Source organism: Anoplopoma fimbria, chromosome 14, assembly GCF_027596085.1.
Source record: "Anoplopoma fimbria isolate UVic2021 breed Golden Eagle Sablefish chromosome 14, Afim_UVic_2022, whole genome shotgun sequence".
Classification (NCBI taxonomy): domain Eukaryota; kingdom Metazoa; phylum Chordata; class Actinopteri; order Perciformes; family Anoplopomatidae; genus Anoplopoma; species Anoplopoma fimbria.
Genome location: NC_072462.1, coordinates 3,914,289 through 3,934,135, shown reverse-complemented (window position 1 = coordinate 3,934,135; position 19,847 = coordinate 3,914,289). Strand labels below are relative to the sequence as shown.

At 39.0% G+C, this 19,847-nt stretch overlaps 1 protein-coding gene across 1 annotated transcript in view; it reads left to right on the top strand.

The window, feature by feature from the left end:
- The first annotated feature begins 329 nt into the window (after window positions 1-329).
- The window catches only part of mast4 (microtubule associated serine/threonine kinase family member 4), an 88,693-nt gene continuing 69,175 nt past the window's right edge, over window positions 330-19,847 (top strand). Inside the window, 2 exon segments of the mRNA XM_054613139.1 lie at window positions 330-938; window positions 16,829-16,982. Coding sequence (XP_054469114.1) covers window positions 741-938; window positions 16,829-16,982 — 352 coding nt within the window. The 5' untranslated portion in view covers window positions 330-740.

Genomic DNA, 19,847 nt, shown 5'->3' with positions numbered 1-19,847 from the left:
GTTGTATAGTATGTGTATTTATTGTCTGTGTAGTTGTATAGTATGTGTATTTATTGTCTGTGTAGTTGTATAGTATGTGTATTTATTGTCTGTGTCTGTGTAGTTGAGCTGCTGCAACACTTGAATTTCCCCCATGGGGATCAATAAAGGAATATAATAATAATAATAAGTGTAACATAATTCATCAGCATCACAAATCGGAGCCGTTTTGAAACTAATCTTAAAAGAAATACCCTTTTATAAGTGTTGTTAAATTTTCTTATAGGTTTTAAAGAAAAGGTGTTTATTTCCCCCCTGAAACCTGATGTTTAGCTGTGGGACTGAAACATGGTGGTACGTGATCTGATTGGCCCTCCCCCTGCACGCAGTGGGCGGGGCTTACCCAGGAGCGCTCTGGCGTTATGAAGGCAGTGACAGCATGGAGTCACTGGAGCGCAACACCACCCAAAAACAGACGGAGGCGACTTTTTAACCTGAAGAGCAGAGCTCCGCGTGACATCCACATCAAACAGCATCGATCAGTATTTATTCAGATATCCTCTTATGGGCTCGAGACTCTCTGCGAAAATGACCTCACCGGACAGGTGCGCGCACAGGTTAATTAACGAGTTAATCAATTAACTCATTAACTAACAGCGACGCGCGTCTTGTTTCTGACGCGTCTTTTCAATGCGCGTGTTTTTTCATTAGAAATTGGTGATAGTAGTATTTAAAAACAACAACAACAACACCACCACCTGATGGAGCAGAAGCAGTATCTGTCATGTGGGAGTGAGTCCTCCTCCGGCTCGCACACGTTGTCAGAGGGAGAAAGCGTGACGCCTGAGCTGGACGTTTGCGTCTGTGTAGCCGGAGGAGATGCGCAACTCTCGGACTGTGAGAGGGAGGGAGACAAGGAGACTGCGAGGGAGGAAGAGAGCGAGGACGAGGACGAGAAGGTAACCCCCCCCCCAAAAAAAACACTACTGCTGCACATGCAATGAGAGAGAGAGTGAGAGAGAGAGAGTGAGACTGACTCCAGTGATCCTCTTAATGCACTGTAATCAATAATTCATTAATTCACCTCCTGCTGTCAAACTATTTGTAAACATGCACCCGCATATGGCTCAAGCTCTGAGCTCGTGCACGTGTCATGAAGTCGGTGCAGTCCCAGAATAAGTCCTGCTGACTGCACTCTTGTTATTGTGCTCTGGAGTCTGTGAGCAGAGTGAGGGGACTGCTGCTCTGCTTCCACTGACATGCAGTCATTCAGTCAGCTGTAGTAGATGTCTATTTATACATCATTTTCTTACTTTATAGCCCCAATGTGAGCCTCTGATGCATCACCATTACTGAAAGTGTTGCTGCAAACTTCTGACTAACTGGATGAGACAATATCCTGCTACATGAAAGAAAGATTTTCTGAAGTTTCCTAATCTGAAAAAACGTTGGGTTGCCAGAAATACTGTGTCTTGTTGTTGCTCAATTTGTACAACATGGACGTTCAATATAATTTCAAAATGTTTTATCAGCAGTCTGATCCAACAGTCCTGCACAAAATGCTATATTCATGAAGGAAGTGTTGTTTTAGAGGTACTTTATGGTCATTTTGGAATCTACAGTTTGTGGTGATGTTGAATTGTTTTGCATGTTATTGAGAGATATTTAAAATATTTTGTCCGCCCCATTTATACCAATGAAAGTAGACTAAATATAAGACATAACGCAGTGTAACATAATTCATCAGCATCACAAATCTTAAAAGAAATACCCTTTTATAAGTGTTGTTAAATTTTCTTATAGGTTTTTAAAGAAAACAAAAGGTGTTTATTTTCCCCTGAAATCTGATGTTTAGCTCTGGGACTGAAACATGGTGGTACATGAGAGGCACAAACTGGGGCCAGTAGCCACGCACTAGTCTTACTGAGGAGCTTGCAGTTGTTGTGGTGTTCATTCAGGAAACAGGTGTGTGTGTGTGTGTGTGTGTGTGTGTGTGTGTGTGTGTGTGTGTGTGTGTGTGTGTGTGTGTGTGTGTGTGTGTGTGTGTGTGTGTGTGTGTGTGTGTGTGTGTGTGTGTGTGAGAAAGACAAAAATTGACATGGATGTAGACTGGTCTGACTGGCTCAGATGAACACATTGCAGCTTGATGCCTGTCAGGGTGTGTGTGTTCAGAGTTACCTGACCTATAAAACCTTTTCCAAAAATCATAATATCATGCGTGACTTAGGCTGTAGGTGCGGCTGTCTGTCAGCTGTTATCAAGTCCAATAAAAGCAATGGGGGGGAATACAGAGGATTGTGCAACGTGATGTGTTACCTCACACTTTAACTCGGATTTTTAGGGGGATTCAATGTTCCGAAGCATTGCAGCGAGCTAATCTGAACTTGTTTGTGTGACACATGCACCCATCATGAATTAAAAAAAAAAGTTTGTCATGGAAGTTGGACGTACACGACTCACAAAACTATTCCATTTGGCTCTCCTCACTACGACTGTTAAAAGCAGTATTTGTAAGGCTATCCAGCATGCACCGACTGGAACATAACCCTTTTGGGGTGGTGTCATGTTTGCTAACAGTGGCGCTTGGCTAATTTGGTTTGGCTGAGTAACAGTTTGACAGTTCACTAGCTTAATAGAGGCATGGACTAATATCAGTGTCTTATTTAATTCTCTCTCAAAATGCATACTGTATATTTAACTGAAATATTGGACAGAAAAACTATTTTTTTATGCCTTTCTTTCGACAGCAAGTGGAATTTCATTTCCTAAAAATGTTTTTACTGAATTCAAACCAAAATTTTCAACAAACTTCAAAAGCCACAGCAGCTTGTATTGGACGGACCGTGTGCCCTTTTCTCCGTCTGATCCCTTTTTTGAAATGTCAGTTTGAAGTTCATTTAAAAACTACCTACCTCTCCGTCCTTGGCCACAGACGAGGGAACTGTAATTTGACCCGTTTCACTGCACCGAGTCATCACGTCAATGGCCAAAACACCCGCAAAGTAGGTAAGCTGATCTGCTGGGTGAAGAAGCAACCTTGAAGTGGTATTACTACAGGGATAATCAGGGAAACCCGACCTTTGCCCTTTGTCTCGCTGCTGTGGAGTTAAAGACGGAGAGTCTTCTGAGAACTCGCGTGACGTCTCCCTTCCAGACTTAAACTTAGCCTCGGGCTGTGTTTCAAGCAGTGAGATACTTCCTACGGTGGTGCTTCATGGAGCTTAGCACAATATTTATTTGGTGCTTATCTTCAGAAAAGTCTGTCTGTGTGCGTGTGCGTGTGCGTGCGCGTGTGTGTGTGTGTGTGTTGCATCTTCGTCCAGCCAAGACTTTTCAGTCCAGTGGGCTGTGATGGAGAACATTATCTACAGTCAAAATGAGATTATCCCACACATAATCCTATCATACATGCACAAGATGAGATAACAGCAGTAGATTAAAATAGGAAGCATACAGTTCAGATTTGTCCAAGAACAGTGGATGTGAACTGCTGCTATGAATTATTATGCATTTCAAGTTTGCTATTAGTGTCTGTAGCAGTTACCCCTTTTTATCAGCAATTTATTCCATCAAAATGGCCATTTTCCAACATTCATTAGTTCCAGCTTCTCAATTGTGATGTTTTTTTTGCATTTCTCTGTTTTATATAATTGGGAATTTAATATTTGTTTGACTGTTGGTTGGACAAAACAAGCAATTTGAAGATTTACAGAAAATTGTAGCAGATATTTCCATTATTTTCTGACATTTCCCAGTAGGAAACTGTTGATTCACCACTCTGAACAACACTGTCTCTGCTGTAAAAGCCTTCAGGTTTCCGAGATCCACCATCTCTCAGGTCCTAAAGTAGTTTTAGAACATAGACACCAAAAGGCCCAGCAGAGGATTTACTTACTTCTACAGCTCAAGAAATTCAACCTGCCTCAGGAGCTGCTGATCCAGTTCTACCCTGCAATTATCCACTCTGTTCTCTGTGCATCCATCACTGTGGGTTGGATATGCTGCCAAACAGGACAGGAGCATAGTACAGCAGAGAGTCAGGACTGCAGAGAAAATCATGAGTTCCAGCCTGCCTTCCATTCTTGATTTATATTCCTCCAGAGGCAGTAAACGAGCAGAAACTTTTTTTTTTTTTTTTGTTCATTCCCTGCTTCATCTTCTCCCCTCTGCTCGACAGAACACTGTGGGCAAAAAACAATCAGACAAAAGAGCAGTTTCTTCCTGCACGGCGTCTCACTGAGAATCAATCATATAACGTCAATATCATTCACAAGTATAATATATATTTCATAGTTTAAATAATCTCCGTTCTTTAGTATGTTTATATCATCATTAGCAATATAAATTTAAGCATCACCACCTACGTCAGCCATTATTTATTCCATATTTATACAAGCACCCTTGCACTATTTTCTTACAAATTTATCGTGTTGATCATTGTGTTTATATATTTATGTGTATTTATGTGCACATTGAGAGCAATAATAATACTGGAGTCAGATTCCTTGGTTTTCACACTAACCTGTCCATTAAAGCTGACTCTGACTTCAGATTATTTACTCAATTAATCAACTAAACGTTGGTTCCATAAGATGTCAAAATATATTTAAAAAAAAGGCCTAGATGACATCTTGTTTCTACCAACAAACCATCCAGAGCCCAAATAAATTAATTTGATAATCATGGAAAACTACAGAAAGGAAACCAGCATGAGAAATCTATCAAGAAAATAAATCCTCAAATGCCTTGTTATGTCAGATTTAAGCTAAACCCCTAATACATTTAATTTACAATAACGTGAAAATCCTTATTTTTGAGAAGCTGGAACCAGAGAAATATTTGGCATTTTTGACTGAAACATTAATTAATTATCAAAATAGTTGCAGAGAAGAATTTTCTTTCAATTGATTATTCAACTCTTTTAATTGCAGCTCTAGTCAATTTAAAAATATTTTTTTAATAGGGATTTAATCAAGTAATTAAATAGGACTTTTGGTATAAAAGCACAGTTTTGGTCCCCCGTTGATAAACATGTTTGCACATGACTTGGGGCTTTATTTTGTGCTTTAGTTGCACAAACGACTATTACAAATCATTTTCGATAATACTTGAGCCGCACACACACTGAGTCTGGCTCGCTGCTTGCCAAAGTACACAATCTGTCAGTGTGTTAATCATTGTATTCCTTGTCTATATATGTCCTACTGCTTTTATACCCCCCCCCCCCCCCCCATAACCATAAATCCTCTGTTCCCATACTTTCTCATCTCCACCTCTCATGTTGTGATAGCAGAGTATGGGAACTGCCAGTTGTGTTATGCTTAATGACACCATTTCCTATTTGGTTTTCTTACGTTTATATTCGCTGCTATAACAACAAATCCACAATTCCCACAGAGGATCAGATTTTGTTAAGCCTTAAATGTTACACCTTTAGTAAAATAAAAAACATTATCCCCACCAAGGTATGATAAGTAATAAAAACCTTGAAGTGGGCAGGTTATTTTGGCATAGATCAGAAAAACATCTGGCAACAACAGTGATTATTCCTACTCTTCCCACATGCCAGGTATTGTTCTGTCTTACAGACGTTTGTGTTGCACAGTAGTTACTTGACAGTCGTGTGGATTATGTTCTGTACACAGAGTGAGCACCAACATAAACTGAACGGCTTCCTCACTGGTGTGGTGAGATGGAAAGTGCATTGCGTCATGCACAGACCATGCCACCCAAGAACACAGTCAAGGTTTTTTAAGTGTAGTGATCTTTAAGTGGACATACTCAATATTTTCATAATAACAATGAATCAAATGAGAACGTGAAAACAATGTGAAACGGGTCTCTTTTAGTGAGGAACATACAGAGAATTGTCAGCTGAACCTGCAGCTCCCTTCGACTTCTCGCAGCTTTTTAGTGATTTTCAGCTCATTTTTTTTTGTTTTACAACTTTACTGTTGGAGTTCAATCTCACCTCTGTCATAGCGTCATCTTCAGCATGCAGCAGTTGTTCGTTAAATAGCCCTAAAACCCCTCTGTATGGCAGGTAGCATAGTTTTTCCATGAAGTTAGTGTACAATTTCTGTGACAATTAATTTAGTAGACTGACTTTATCGGCTTGTTCGCAGCTTCGTTCATAATGTTGACATTTGGATTATTATTATCAATAACTTAAATAAACATTGCATGCATTAGTCACCGTTTCACACTCTGCTGAAGCACTCAGTCATGCATCTTTATAAGCAGGGAGGTCTAGCAGCAATCTGACAGCGCCATGAATTACATTTACATAGCAACAATAACACAAAATCATATTTTCCCCATTTTTCTTTTCAAGGTTAACGTCATAAAATATGAGTACAGACATTCAAAGCTTCATTTTAAAACCTCAATAAAAGCTTAAAATGTAAAAATAAAAAAAACATTTGGTACAGCCGTAGACTTTACATCCATTCATCCATCAGCTGATAGATCAAACCTCATGTTAACCCATTTGGTTAAAACTCAGATTACAACACACACAAAGGAGAGTGACGTCATTCTCTCCTCAGTTTGCCAATACACCACAATATCTTCATATATCAAATAGTTGTATCTGCTATATTAATACTCTGAATATTGTAAAAAGAACATTTTAAAGATGATCTATGTAGCTTTGGAGAAGCTTCCAAAGCACGAGAAAAATACCATGATAATGAAAATAACAGTATCTTTGCTTGGGCCTTGACACTTAATCTTTTTTTCACAGAAAGCCTGTGTTGCAAACTGGAGGTGTGGATTTTAAATGATGTGGGCTCTTATCAATCAGGGTTTAGTTGCAATGTGTGAAGTGTAGGATCCAGAGTATTTAGGACATGACTCATATTAGGGGCTTAAATTCAGGGTATCTCCACCTCTGCTCCTTTTTGATTTTGACCATTTCTTTTTTTTTTATAAATCTGGTTCTTACACGTACCCCAACTATAAAGATGTGCAATACTAAACCGTTTGAGCAGCCCTTTAACATCAGACCTGCTTTATTCTGTCCCACAGTGCCTCACTGAACACTGTAAACAGATCTAGGGTCAAACAGACCTCTGATCTTGGATGTGTTTGCTAATCTTATGCAATAGTTCGACCAGTCACAATTTACACACGTGCTGTTTGGGGTTTTGCCAGACTGAGAAAGCAGTTCATTCATTTTATTGATATATTGATAGAGCACTTTTCCTCCAATTCAGTCCCTGTTGTCGGCTGTATTACTTGGGCTGGATTTCACTTAAAATGTTATGATAGCCGTATCCTTAAAGGTGCGATATACAGGATCATTAGTCAGCGAAATAATTTGCAGCTAACAACTATTTGATCTGTAAATGTATACTAGAGTAATATCTACTGTCTAGCTCATGGCTGCTGCTACGCACTGTTAGCGCAATATGCACCACTAGCTGCGAGCCGCCAGCTCAGCCATCGAGAGGGAATACAAAATGCTCCCAAACTTGTATTTAGCGCCATTGAAGTGATACCAATACCAATAGAGTACATAACACTGTTAGCTCGGTCAGTGCGGTTGCTGTTAGCACTGTTCGCGCTGTTAGCACTGTTAGCACTGTTAGCACTGTTAGCTTCTTTGACAAACAGCAGGCTTCAAGTTTTTGGAGGTTGTTCTTTATGCATTACCAATGGCTGACTTGAGGTCAAGAAATGCCCATTCATCAGTTTAAAAATCAGTTGTTTGTATTGTTAAAATGTTTCCATGAGTTGAGTTAACGATGCTTAGCGTGCTTAGGAACGTGGGACTTTTGTTGAGGGATCAAAAGTATTTTGGGGACAAGAATGGACAAGTAAAGTACAAAAACCTGAAGCCAACTGCTGATGATGAGCAGTGCTTGTTGATGGGTTGGGCAGTAATGTGCTTTGGAAAAGAAAACAATGGCTGAGCTGGCACACAATGCTGTCATTGCTCTTTAGATCTTGCATTGATGTAGGCTCATGGGAATAAAACAGCAGGACTTTTGTTATTCTACTAAGAAATAGATGATTTTTAACAAGCAATGCTTTTTTAAACAACTAAGTCAAGCTGTTAGTAGTCTCTGTTTCCTTTCTACATCCTCTTTCTCAGTCTGACTTAATCCTCTGGTTTACTCTGAGCCCCGGTTAAGGGGAAAGGCCAACGATCTTGCATTGGACCAGTGCTCTTTGTGTATCAATATTTGCTTCTGTTTGACAATGTTTAACTCTCTCTTTGTGCAATGGCTCGGTTCCTGTGCTGTGCCCTGAAATAAGCAGCCATTTATTCAGTCAGGCTGCCAGTCAGGGTGATTAGAGGGACATCCAGTGTCTGTGCATGCTTTGTGTCAAAGAGGATTAACACAATCTGGTTAAGACTCTTTTCACTCCTGCTGTTGACGCTGTCGTTCCATGATCCGTCTCTGATTTTTGACTCTTCTTTGCTGTTCTTTGTATGCGTCGTATGCACGTCTGGGTTTGAATCTGCAGTTTGGGATGCCTGAGCATTCAAAGTGGTACAGGAGCTTAAGTTTGTTGATCTCTAAACAGAATGTCTCTGGGTCGGAATTTACCTTTGTGTCCGTGTACATCATCGGAGGGATGCAAGGTAAGAGACTCCAGCATTTTGATTGGATTGAGTTCCTGTAATATGTGTTTTCAATTGTTTTGAATGAACACACTTGCATGCACTGTAGATCTTTTTTTAATATATTTGAATTTTGAGGTGCTGTGGAAAAAGTTTTTATATTTGAAGTCTTTTAAGGATACAATATAGAAAATATTCCATGTTTAAGGCTTGAAATTGACCATTTTCCAAGAAACAAATCTATAAGACTGGGTGGTCAGTTACACTGACACAGACAATAGAGGTTTGAACCTAATTAGTAACTTATAAAATAATATCCTAAATGGTTCATAACACATTATATTGTAGTTGTACATGAGAAAGTGTTTATTAATGTCTTTGTCAACAACTATCAATCCACCTGTGGGCACCCATAAGTGAAGGCTGCTCTATAAATATAGTGAAGATGGAATAATATGAAATATGTCTTTTATAGAAGAAGTTCTAATTGTTGACAAATACTGTACAAATATATTTAAAAAAAGCCCTTATACCTGCTTATGCATACATTATAGCATGTTATAAACAAAGTATTCAACATTTATATAGTATACAGTTTTCACTGTAGACGGTAGTTAAAATACAGCCTGGGCTAAATAAGTAGTAGGAAGGTCATGTAGCAAATCAGACTCTGTGATATCTTTATGAGTTTTACATTTTACTGACCTCCAGTCACACACTTCCATATCAGTAACGAGATTATTAAGTCAAACAAACATTCAGATCCTTCACTCTTTCCTGACATTTCTTTTACCCATGTTACAGGAATAAAAATTATTCTGGGCTGTATCTGGAGTTTCAGTTTGTATTGCAAAGCTGCTCTTTTTACTCTAGTTGGGCTTAAATGAGATTCTTGTAAAAACAACAGCATTTCCAATATATCATAGTTGAATCGGAGACATTGTGCTTGTTCCCATGCACATCATGACGCCAGATTTTATGGAATGCATACAATAACCCTCTAAGGCCTCTTTTTTTCTGCTAAAGTGCAAACATGACTTAATTGGTGGAAGACATAATAAATGGTTTAATTCTTCAAATGCAGAAGATAATAAATCATCATAGTCGTATGAAATAGGAGAAGGAAAGCGCCAACTTTAGATCATGTCAACAGCGGAAACTCAATTCCCCTCTGAGAGATGTCTCAAAGTACAAACCCTGAAATCCAAAGGCTTTCTTAAGCTAATGAAGGAACTGCGTCCATGTAAGGAGAAGAATAAAGTGTCCGTCGGGTGACAGAACTATGGAGATATTTGGATTTTAGCCGTGAGACTTTTTAAGTGTTCTGTTTTCCTCCTGAGTAAACACTCAAGATCTTCAGTGCAGAAAGCAAAGGAAGAGTGGAACCAGGGGAGAGTTGAAGCAGGCAGATGTTGGGTTACGTGGTCGGCTGAACATAGTTTGACCCTGAGAAAAAGACTGATGAGCATGTCTCCTATCCCAAGAGTTCACTCAGGACGGTTCACAGAGATGTAAGCGTTGCATGAAATGACCATCGCATTGTGTAATCACACCATGTGTTTGTTTTGGAGGCTACTGAAAATGAAATGTGGAAAAATGTCTTTATTTACAGAAACGGCAACAACAATCCTCTTCTAATGCATTCCTTCTACCAACTGACCATTCGCCAAACCCCTCCCCCGAACAGTGATGTCTTAGCCTCCCTCTGAACAGTTTAACTTGTTGAACCATCAAAATTAAGCGTAGTTTATACTCGCAGTAGTGTTTATGGCGTTTTTGCCGGTTACACCTCCTGTCACTTGTTACACTCGTTGTCTTTTTGATTCTTCATATTTCATTTCGTTTGTGCGTCCTCTGGCGTTTCGGATATTAGTTCAACGAACGTCGCATTGAGCATAAACGCCTCTGTGCGTGCTCGTAGCTCGCACGCCATCTGTGGACGCTCGCACCACGGTGCCAAGCGGGACTATAAACACAGCTTTTGGCACTTTAATCTCATGCAAACTTGTTATCGTTTGCTTATACAATTAGTCTCCTAGTCAGTAATGTGGAAATTAGCTTGAAAACTTTCTAAAATGAAGAGGGGAAATGGGTTTGATTCTATTTATCATCCCTGCCTTGCGGACGTTTGTGTTTTGTGCTGTTTTTATTCAGTGTATTTGTTGTTGGTTTTTTTCTTTGGTGCAATTACTTTTAATTGTGTGATGTCCCTGCAAAAAAGCCCAGTTGGTTGATGAGATTTCGCTCTATGATGAAGGGAGATTATGTAACAAACACCACTCTGCTGTCGATGGAGTACTGTTAAAGGCAACATGAAACATGAACATGAAAATCTGCGGATTTTGCTTTTAAAACCTGCCTTTTTTTCAGGTCTTTGTTATTCACTGTAGAGTGTCTAAACTGCATCTGATTACATTGATATTTATTAATAAAAAACAATTCTAATGGGGGAATTCTTAATTGTCGTCCTTTAAGGTTTTTTCCCCTGTACAAAGGCCCAGTTGCGTTTTATGGTTTTAGATGTATTATGACATGCATGAAAAACGAGATAACTATTACATATTAATGTTATTCTCAGTTGTTTATTAGATAAACAACGGCAGGGCGAGCGAGGACTGCAAAGCGTGTAAAGCCTCTTGATGTATGGGGTCTGACTTCCTGTTTTTTTAAGTGTGTGCTCATTGTGTCTTAGCAACCAAAGAAAAGACACTAATAACAATTTGTTCCCGTCCGTAAAAAGGTTCCTTTCATCCGTCTCAGTGAAATGATAAACGACACTTCCCCTCTAATCCTTCAAAGGGAATTAATAACCCGGAGTGTGAATACGTTTGCTAATTCTCCCTTTTGTGCGACTGCTTTTAGATTTATTTTCTTAATGAGGAAATGATGACTCAACTCTCTTCACCTTTTTGTAATGCCGATCCATTGCAAGTTGGTGAAGTGTACAATGATATGTAACAGCAGGGAAGAAATACTGAAATTGGTGTTTATGCGCTTGCACTTGAGTTGTTTTCGTAGCCAAGCCTGGTGGTCTGGTAGCGTAGACCACATACGAGCCTGTGAAAACCACAGAGTCCTCCTTTGGCGTGGACTATTGGAGTATTTCTTGCTTGACCTTGAGGACAATGTCCCTGTGTGCAGCCTTGCTTTTGCTGCTCTTTCATCCTTGAATCTGCCTTTGTAGGATTTACAACTCCTCCTGCTGTTCTGTGCTTTTGATTGTAAGTTTGTTTAGGTAGCTGTGTAATGTTTGTGCTTGGTATAGAAAAAGTGTCTCTTGTTTGTCTTTCACTTCCTCAAATGGATGGAGTTTTGGCTGGTAAACGTCAACAGCTGGAGTAAGACTTCTACTGTGAGTGTTTGTTTATGGCCTTATCCACATTATGCTAGAATGGTTCCCTACATGCGTTACATTTATGTCTCTGTTTTCTCATTTCTCTTGCACATTGTCTGACTTGATTCCCTTTTTTTCTTTCATTTTTCTTATTTCCACTGGTTCTTTAATTGTTTTTAAATGCATTTTGCAGCCAAAGAGCCAAAAAGTTCCCTTGGGAGTTGATCGAGACCAAAACCGAGCTTAAAGGGAGTTAGTGTTGGACTTGCAGTCACCTCTTGGTCAGAAACACAAATGCTAATGTCGCTCTGTAACTGCTGGATGTTTAAATAGGGAACTCTTTGCTACTAAGTTCAACTTTAACAGTGATGATGAGACAGTTTTGTGTTCAAACTTATTTCCCCGCCCCTCCAAGTGCCCAAAAACATGAGTAACTGCAGGTTTAATGTATTAGTGATTGGTAGAAAAATTCATTATTTTCCTGCTCATTTTGAATCATAGGAAGAGGCGTGTTGTTCCCAGCTCAAAGGAAATTGTGGTCATCATGTTGTAAACCACCGGGGCGTCAGGAAGTGATCAAAGTGAACGGGTTGTTTTGAACCAAAACACACCAATATAACCAACATTAACACAGGTTAAGGTTGCCTCAGCTTTCAGTTGGTAAACACAACTGACTCTGTGTGTTGTGTGGTCCACCTACGCTGTTTCTCTTGTGCTTTGGCAACACAGGGATGTTGGTACTGTCCACTTAGTGTGTGTGTGTGTGTGTGTGTGTGTGTGTGTGTGTGTGTGTGAGGATGGAGGTGGGAGGGGCAGGTCAGGTTGGAGCTTGCTCTCAGGCGGGTTGCGTGGCTCTCTGCTGCAGGGAGGGAGCCTCGGTGGGTGAAAGGGCACCGGCAGCTGCCAAAAACTGCAACTGTGTGTGTGTGTGCTACCCATGCTAACTGCTATTGGCTCACTGTAGTGCTGTCCATGTGATGAAGTTGGCATTTTTTGAAGAAAAATCATATATGCATGGAACAGGAAATGTGTCTTTACTGATTAATAGCTGATAATTATCAGCCAGCCAACCAAGATGAAACTCTGGCCAGCTTTGGCATCACTCCACAGCTCTCTGTTTTTGTGCACCACACGAGTCAGGAGTATGAAGGCAAAAGGTTGCAGAGATATGAAGGCTTATGCAGTTTGTTTGTTTGTTGTGTGTTTTGGTTTAAATTTGTACTATGCTGCCTCACTAGTTATTCTAAGAAAGCAGCAAGTATAAACCTCATGGTCGTGTGAATGGCAAAAGCATTTTCTGCTTCTCAAGTAGCTTTGTGTTTACTTTTCTATGTCATCTATTTATTCATTTATATTCCTTGTTTGCTTGGTCAAGTGCTGGCAAATGTCTGAACAAAATATATTGCACATTTCTAAACCTTAGACTCAGACCCAGCACACAGATGCAATTTCTGATTATCTTACTTCCTTTTCTGAGTTAAAAGTCAACTGCTAGTGATATAAAGTATAATGTGATCAGCCTGTAAAACAGGTAAGCAAACAAAACAGAAACATAACATTTCTTCTCATGTTTATTTTAAATGCAATAATGCAAACACAGAAGGTGTCTAATTTCTCAGCTTTAAAAACAGAGGAAGCTGGAAGATGTTGAGAAATACTGTAACTTCTATAGAATGCGTCCAACTTCCTTTGTGATGTAGAAATCGGACACATGTTGACCCTGGGGTCACTTGGCAGAGCTCCATCAGGGCCTAATAAATGCACCATGTAGAGACGCGTCTGGCTCTGAACAAAACGAGCTGATGATGCAGGAGTTCACCTCTGATTGTTTCACAGCGCAACTCTAAGCTGCTTATGGAGGCATCGCTTGGTTATTATCTGTTTGCTTTGAAATGACATATCAGTCTGTTCCTCATTTCATTGTGATTAATCTGAATTTATTTACCTTCAAGCACCTGGAGAGAGTTACACCAGCTGCTCGTGAACTCAAACTTTGTTTATGTGAATGGTTATCAAATGGAGAATGACTTATCCCTAGATGAACATGGGTTTCACCACACAAAGTAGTTCCTGCGTGACTGAGAAGTAAAAGAAGTAGTGAGATATGGGTGACACATCTGGCCATTTTATCAAAAAAGTCCTAAAAATGTCTTACAATTTCACACCAGTAACACAATTTATCTCCAACGATGAAATGTTACATTAAAAGTGTTAGCATTATTAGCTAGCGCTGAAATGATGAGATGATCACCTGATTAGTTGATCAGACAGAAAATGAATCTGCACCAATATTTGATAACTGATTGATTCTTTAAGTGAATATTTGCAGGTGTTCTGGGTCTTCTATGATATTAAACTTCTTTGGGTTCTGGACTCAAAACAATCAGGCAAAACAAGACATTTGAAAATGTCAACTTGGGTTTTGAAAAATAATGCTGGCCCTTTTTTAATCAGTAATGAAAATAGTTGTTAGTTGAAGCCCTATTATTAGCATAATGATGCAGATTTTTTCCACTCAGCTGTAATCCGATTATTCCCTCTAATTCTAAGCTTCACGCATACTTCTGACTGCTAGTTGTTAGGTTTGTGACTTTTAATTGAGCCTAACTTTACAAGCTACAGTGTTTAAAAAAAGGCTAAATTGTGGTCCATTTAATAGAATAGAGTTTTAATATAAAATTGCCTTTTGCAAAAGAGGAAATGACTCATTTGAAGAGTGCACTTCCTTCTCTTACACTGCTCTGCATTTGTGAATACATGTGAAGTCCATGCAAGGTGACCGTGTACTGTATGTGCCACCTCAACATAAACAGAGTGGATGTCTGTGTTTAGACATAGCTGAGAGGTAATGCATGCTCCACATTCCTGCTTATCGTTTGTGTGTGCGTGTCTGCTAACAGGGCAGACAGAGGATTATATTTACATGCACAGTAATATCACATATAGTTATATATATGTTTCAGAAAAACAATGAACAGCACTGTTGCAGAGCTCCAGCATGTCAGGGTCATGACATCCTGATGTCTATTTGTGCTTAAATATCAGCTACCTCATGACTATTAGCTCTCAAGCTATTTGCTTTTAAAAGTGATGAATGAAGATCAACTTTATTGCACGAAATTCTGTGTTTTTATAGTTAAGATTTTAGCAGAAATATTTAAATGAGCATTACTTTCATTTGGTTGTACGATGTCACGTTTGCCCTACATTTCTGAGGTCATGGAGAGGTCAAGACCACCCTATAAAGAATGGGTCTCAGCTGTCCTTAGTTGTCCGGGGATCATGAATCCTCCCCTCGAGGAGCAGAGAGTGTTTCCTTCCACAGCCTGCCCTGAGCGTTGTGTATCTTTGTATTCTCAGGGAGGGCCTCTTCCTCACCACCGGGCATTGTTAGTCGCTCTGAACTTCTTGTAAAGTCATTATCTTCTGAGAACACAATATGGTGCAGCCCGTTGATGTATTTATAACCGTCCATATTCCTAGATGTTAGTTTTCTCACTAGTATTGCATCGACATATGTTTTTGCTGCTGCTCTATTTCCCTAAATATTATTGTCATAAAATTCAGAGTACTGTCATTTGGGATGCTGGCCTATTGCTTTTTTGATTACAGGAACATTTAACACAATAAATGTTTAGTTTTCAACAAGTTACACTGCATGAAAATCTGTGTTTCTTGGCCCAAAAAATCCCGTGTGCCATAGAAAATTCATTTTCCATCAAAATAACTACACAACACTACTTAACAGTTAAACATTTGCCCATACACATATTAGATATTGGTTTCTGTTACAAAAAGAAGTTAAGACAAGTAATTAACAATTTATCCCAACATTTAATTATATCTACTAAACTAGGTTTTGCAGTGTACATATATTGCAATTTATTAGAATATACTAAAGCCATTTTCTAGTTTATTTAAAAAAAAAAAACTCCTCCATGGGCCATTTTAAAATGACCCAGGCTTAGGAGTGTCTTGGATTGATCAAGCGATTCATGAACTAACACTTTGGGAATCTCCCTCCTAGAGATCATTTGACAAGTTGACTCCTCTTCGAGTTTCCAGCGATTTATAGATCTGAACTTTTATTTGTCATAGTTCTGAACACCCTGCTTCTCCTACACTAAAAGCTGTGGTTTGTGGTTTGTTTCAAAGGTTAAGTAGGTTATATAACCACTGTTCCTACGGTGGCAGGTTTACACACTTTAAAAACCAAAACTGAAAGGATGTCTTGCTGCTTTTTATATTTGCTATGGAATGAGAACAGATAATTCAATTCACTGTGTTGCTCAAAGGCTACCGCCCGCTACAGAAACTTTTAAGGTGGAATTTTTTTCTTGCACGTTAATCAATTAGTGAATAGATATTGTGAGTCAGTTATCAGCTTAAATGTCAATGTGACAAGTTTGACCATTCCATTTGTTTTGGTTGTCTTTCTCGCATGACGCATGCTCCAGTGATGGTTTAATCTTGATGCCCTTAAACAGATGTAGGATTTTTGACCTGATTTTGTGAACCGTGAATATTATTTTTCCTCACTTGGGAAAAAAAATTGGCGGAGCACAACTTTTTATATTTTCTATTGCCATGACTGATGAGGCTTTTGATTTCCAGAAAAGAGAGAGCAAAGTGTGTCATTCTCTTAAATACTGTTTTGACATTTTGTCTGATAAGACCAAACATACGTGTGTAGACAAGTTTTACATTAATGCTAGAAACCCTTTGCATTCCTAAATACACAACATATTGTGTTTAATTATTGACCAACTACAGTTTGTACAAAACAAGCTAAACATTTGCAACACCCCGTTAAAGGCCTAACAAGCTGAAATGTAGGCTTTCTTTGAATGTTGACCTCATCCTTAGACGATTATGAGAACAACTTCTAGTAACATGTATTTTTTTTTTTAACCCACTGATTGTTTTTCTATCTTTTCCTCCAGTTGGACCACATCCTCTACCCTCCCTCCAACTACCTCAGGAAGTCCAGTAACCCCGAGTTGACTTACAGATTAAGTCCTGCTCTTAAATTTAAGCGACATCTCAGTGAGGATGGAAAAAACGTACGAAGACGGAGCCTTGGGGGAGGTCTCACAGGTAACCATTTCATGTTTGGTCCCCTCATTTTTTATATTTGTGCTGCTTTAGAGAAACAGATTGATGCATTTCTAAGTAACTTATACCACACCAATGCTTTTTATATATTTTAATGTTGCTATTATAATATCGTGACTCATCAAACTTGGCACACACACATACGTAAATGTCTGAAATAAGTGCGTCAATGGATGTCGTCTTTATTTGCCAAAGTTCAAAAGCTTGACATTTGATACAGACAGTTTGTGTTGGTTATATAATGTTTTCCTGCTATTTATAGTGGAACTCCTGCAAAGACTGATTCATCTTCACTGTCACTAATCTCACTGTAGGTAGTCTTGGAACTCAAATTGACAGAAAGGCTCATTGAAAATTTAAATGTTATCATTTACTTTGTTAATGTCCTCTATTGTGATTATTTGCATAAAAACACAATTCAAATGATGGTGTTAGTAGTTTTACTGTTGCTTATAAGCTGCTTTCAGCCATTGTTAGGAAGTTAAACATTTCATCATTTCCTCTCTGATAGCCTTTTTATATTGCCGTAAAAAACAAATCCTTCAAACATCTGTATTTATTCAAGTAGCTCACCAAAAATGTAATTTTACAAGATAACATTTGAACACATTATAGCGTTATAATTGACCTTCGCCAAATACTCATGCTTGAACGCATCATAATGCAAGTCAATGCATCCTCCGTTATCAGCAGGACTGTTCTAGGGAGAGACTCTGCTGTCACCGGTCGTGGCAGATCGGTTGAAAACCGTCCAGAGTGAGAAAAATTGTTTATGTTAGTCTTTATAACATTAAACCAACAAACCAATTGGCAACTCTCACACATGGATGCTCCTTAATGGGGAATTAATTCCCCTAAATGGGTCTAAAGCATAATTTCACCCAAATATAGGAGGATAATCCACAAACCCGGCTGTGAATGTTTTTCAGTATTTTATCATCTTTTCGTGGAGAAAACGGTTCCTTAGGGACATGCTTTGAAGTCAAAACAAATGTATGACTGTTTTCAGTTGCAGCCAGTAGTGATGAACATTTGCCATCTGTCACTTAAAACTGTCTCTGAGGAGAAACCAACAATGACCGTGTCACACTTGGCAGTACAGAATATAAAAGTGCACCAGAGATAGGTTTAAGAAAGCCAATAGGATTACATCACCATGTGCAAACAGCAGAGAAGTCGACAAATATCACCTAACTGGACGCCCTCCAGGCCTGTAAAGCATCATTTCAAGATGATTTTTTTCTCTATGTTCACTTACTTTTCTGCCAAAGTTGAAAAAAAAATGTTGTTTATTGAGCGATTTCTCACCTCCTCATGCTGTTTTGTCAAAGCTACTCTTGCTGTTTTGAAGGAGGCGGGACACAGTTTGACAAAAGATGATGTCACACACTTGAGAGCACCAATCAGGATTTAGCAGTATTGGAAACAAAACAGAGGTACGAGTTGTGGGATTTGAGCCTAGAAGTTGTGGTGTAAAGATAATTATTTCCCCTGAACTTCAACTTTGACTGTTATTTATTTATTTACCCATGAATATTCAAGGTTAGTGAAAAAAACTTCACAATCCAAGTTGTTGCAGCAACTCTTGGTTTAATTGACCTATAACTGTAAATGCATCATCAATAGTTGCTCGTCCATTTCCCCTGTGTGCACTTTTATGAGAAAAACAAGTGCATTACTTAACAGTCAGTTGGACTGATTTTTGTCTGTGCTGCTCACATAATGAGGCAGACTGCGTTCCTGTGATGAGGAATGTGTGAACTCAGCAGAGAGCGATCCCCATGGAATCGTAAAAATTCATCCTGTGATGATTTGGGGATTTTAAGTTTGTAGGTCAAATCCTGCAGCGTACACATCCTGCACACCCAATGTACATCCAGATTCCCGTAACGAGGCGTTGCCTTAAATTCTGGATCAGGTATCAGGGAGTACGTTCTCAAATCATTTATCAGCTCATTTATGCTTCACAGGAACAACAACACGATTCACTCGCTACCCGATCTGTATTTGCTGGCCAATCAGTGCTGCACCTGTGCGGACTGTTGTTACCCCCCTGTGCTTAGGCGTCCTTCTACACTGTTATGTTGCTATATTGTGAACAACAAGTCTGTGTTGAAATCTGTAGGAAGAAAGCTAGTTACCCGGTGGGTGTCACAGTCCTGCAAATTACGGAGGTTGCATTGAGTGACATTATGATGCATTCAAGTCTAGTCAGTAAAGAAGAGTATTGGGCAAAGTTTAATTATAACGTTTTCATGACGTGTCCAAATGTAATCTTGTTAAATGTTGTTTTTGGTGAGCTTGAATAATAGTTGTTTTGATGGAGATGTATTCACAACAATGTGAAATAGATATTATAGAGGGAATTCTGATGTGTTTACCTTTTTTGTTTTTAAAAAAGGTAAGGTTTTTTTCCACTGGTATCAGATTGGTGCTTGAGATCTGCCAATATGCAAGTTTAAGAAAATATAACAACTCAGTCATCTATAGTTTCTTTCTGCCTCTAGTTTGAGTCTGGCTCACATGAGAAAAGATGAATTCCTCCCTCTGGACAACTACAGAAATACGGCTCTGCTAATGTGACTGCAGCCTTGTGAGGTTAATGTTGAAGACTTTAACCTCCCTGATTAAGATGCTGACCTTTTCCACAGTCAATGAAAGATTGTGTTTCCATCAGGTGCAGCTTTGAATAAATGCATTACCCTTTCACTTAACTGGTCTTAACATAAAAACAAGACGGATAAACAAACATCAAACCCAAGCAAATCAACTTCCATCAACGTGATTGTGCCGTTAAAGCAACGCGAGTGAGATTTGGTTTTTGTTTCTGCTGTTGATTTCAGCGTA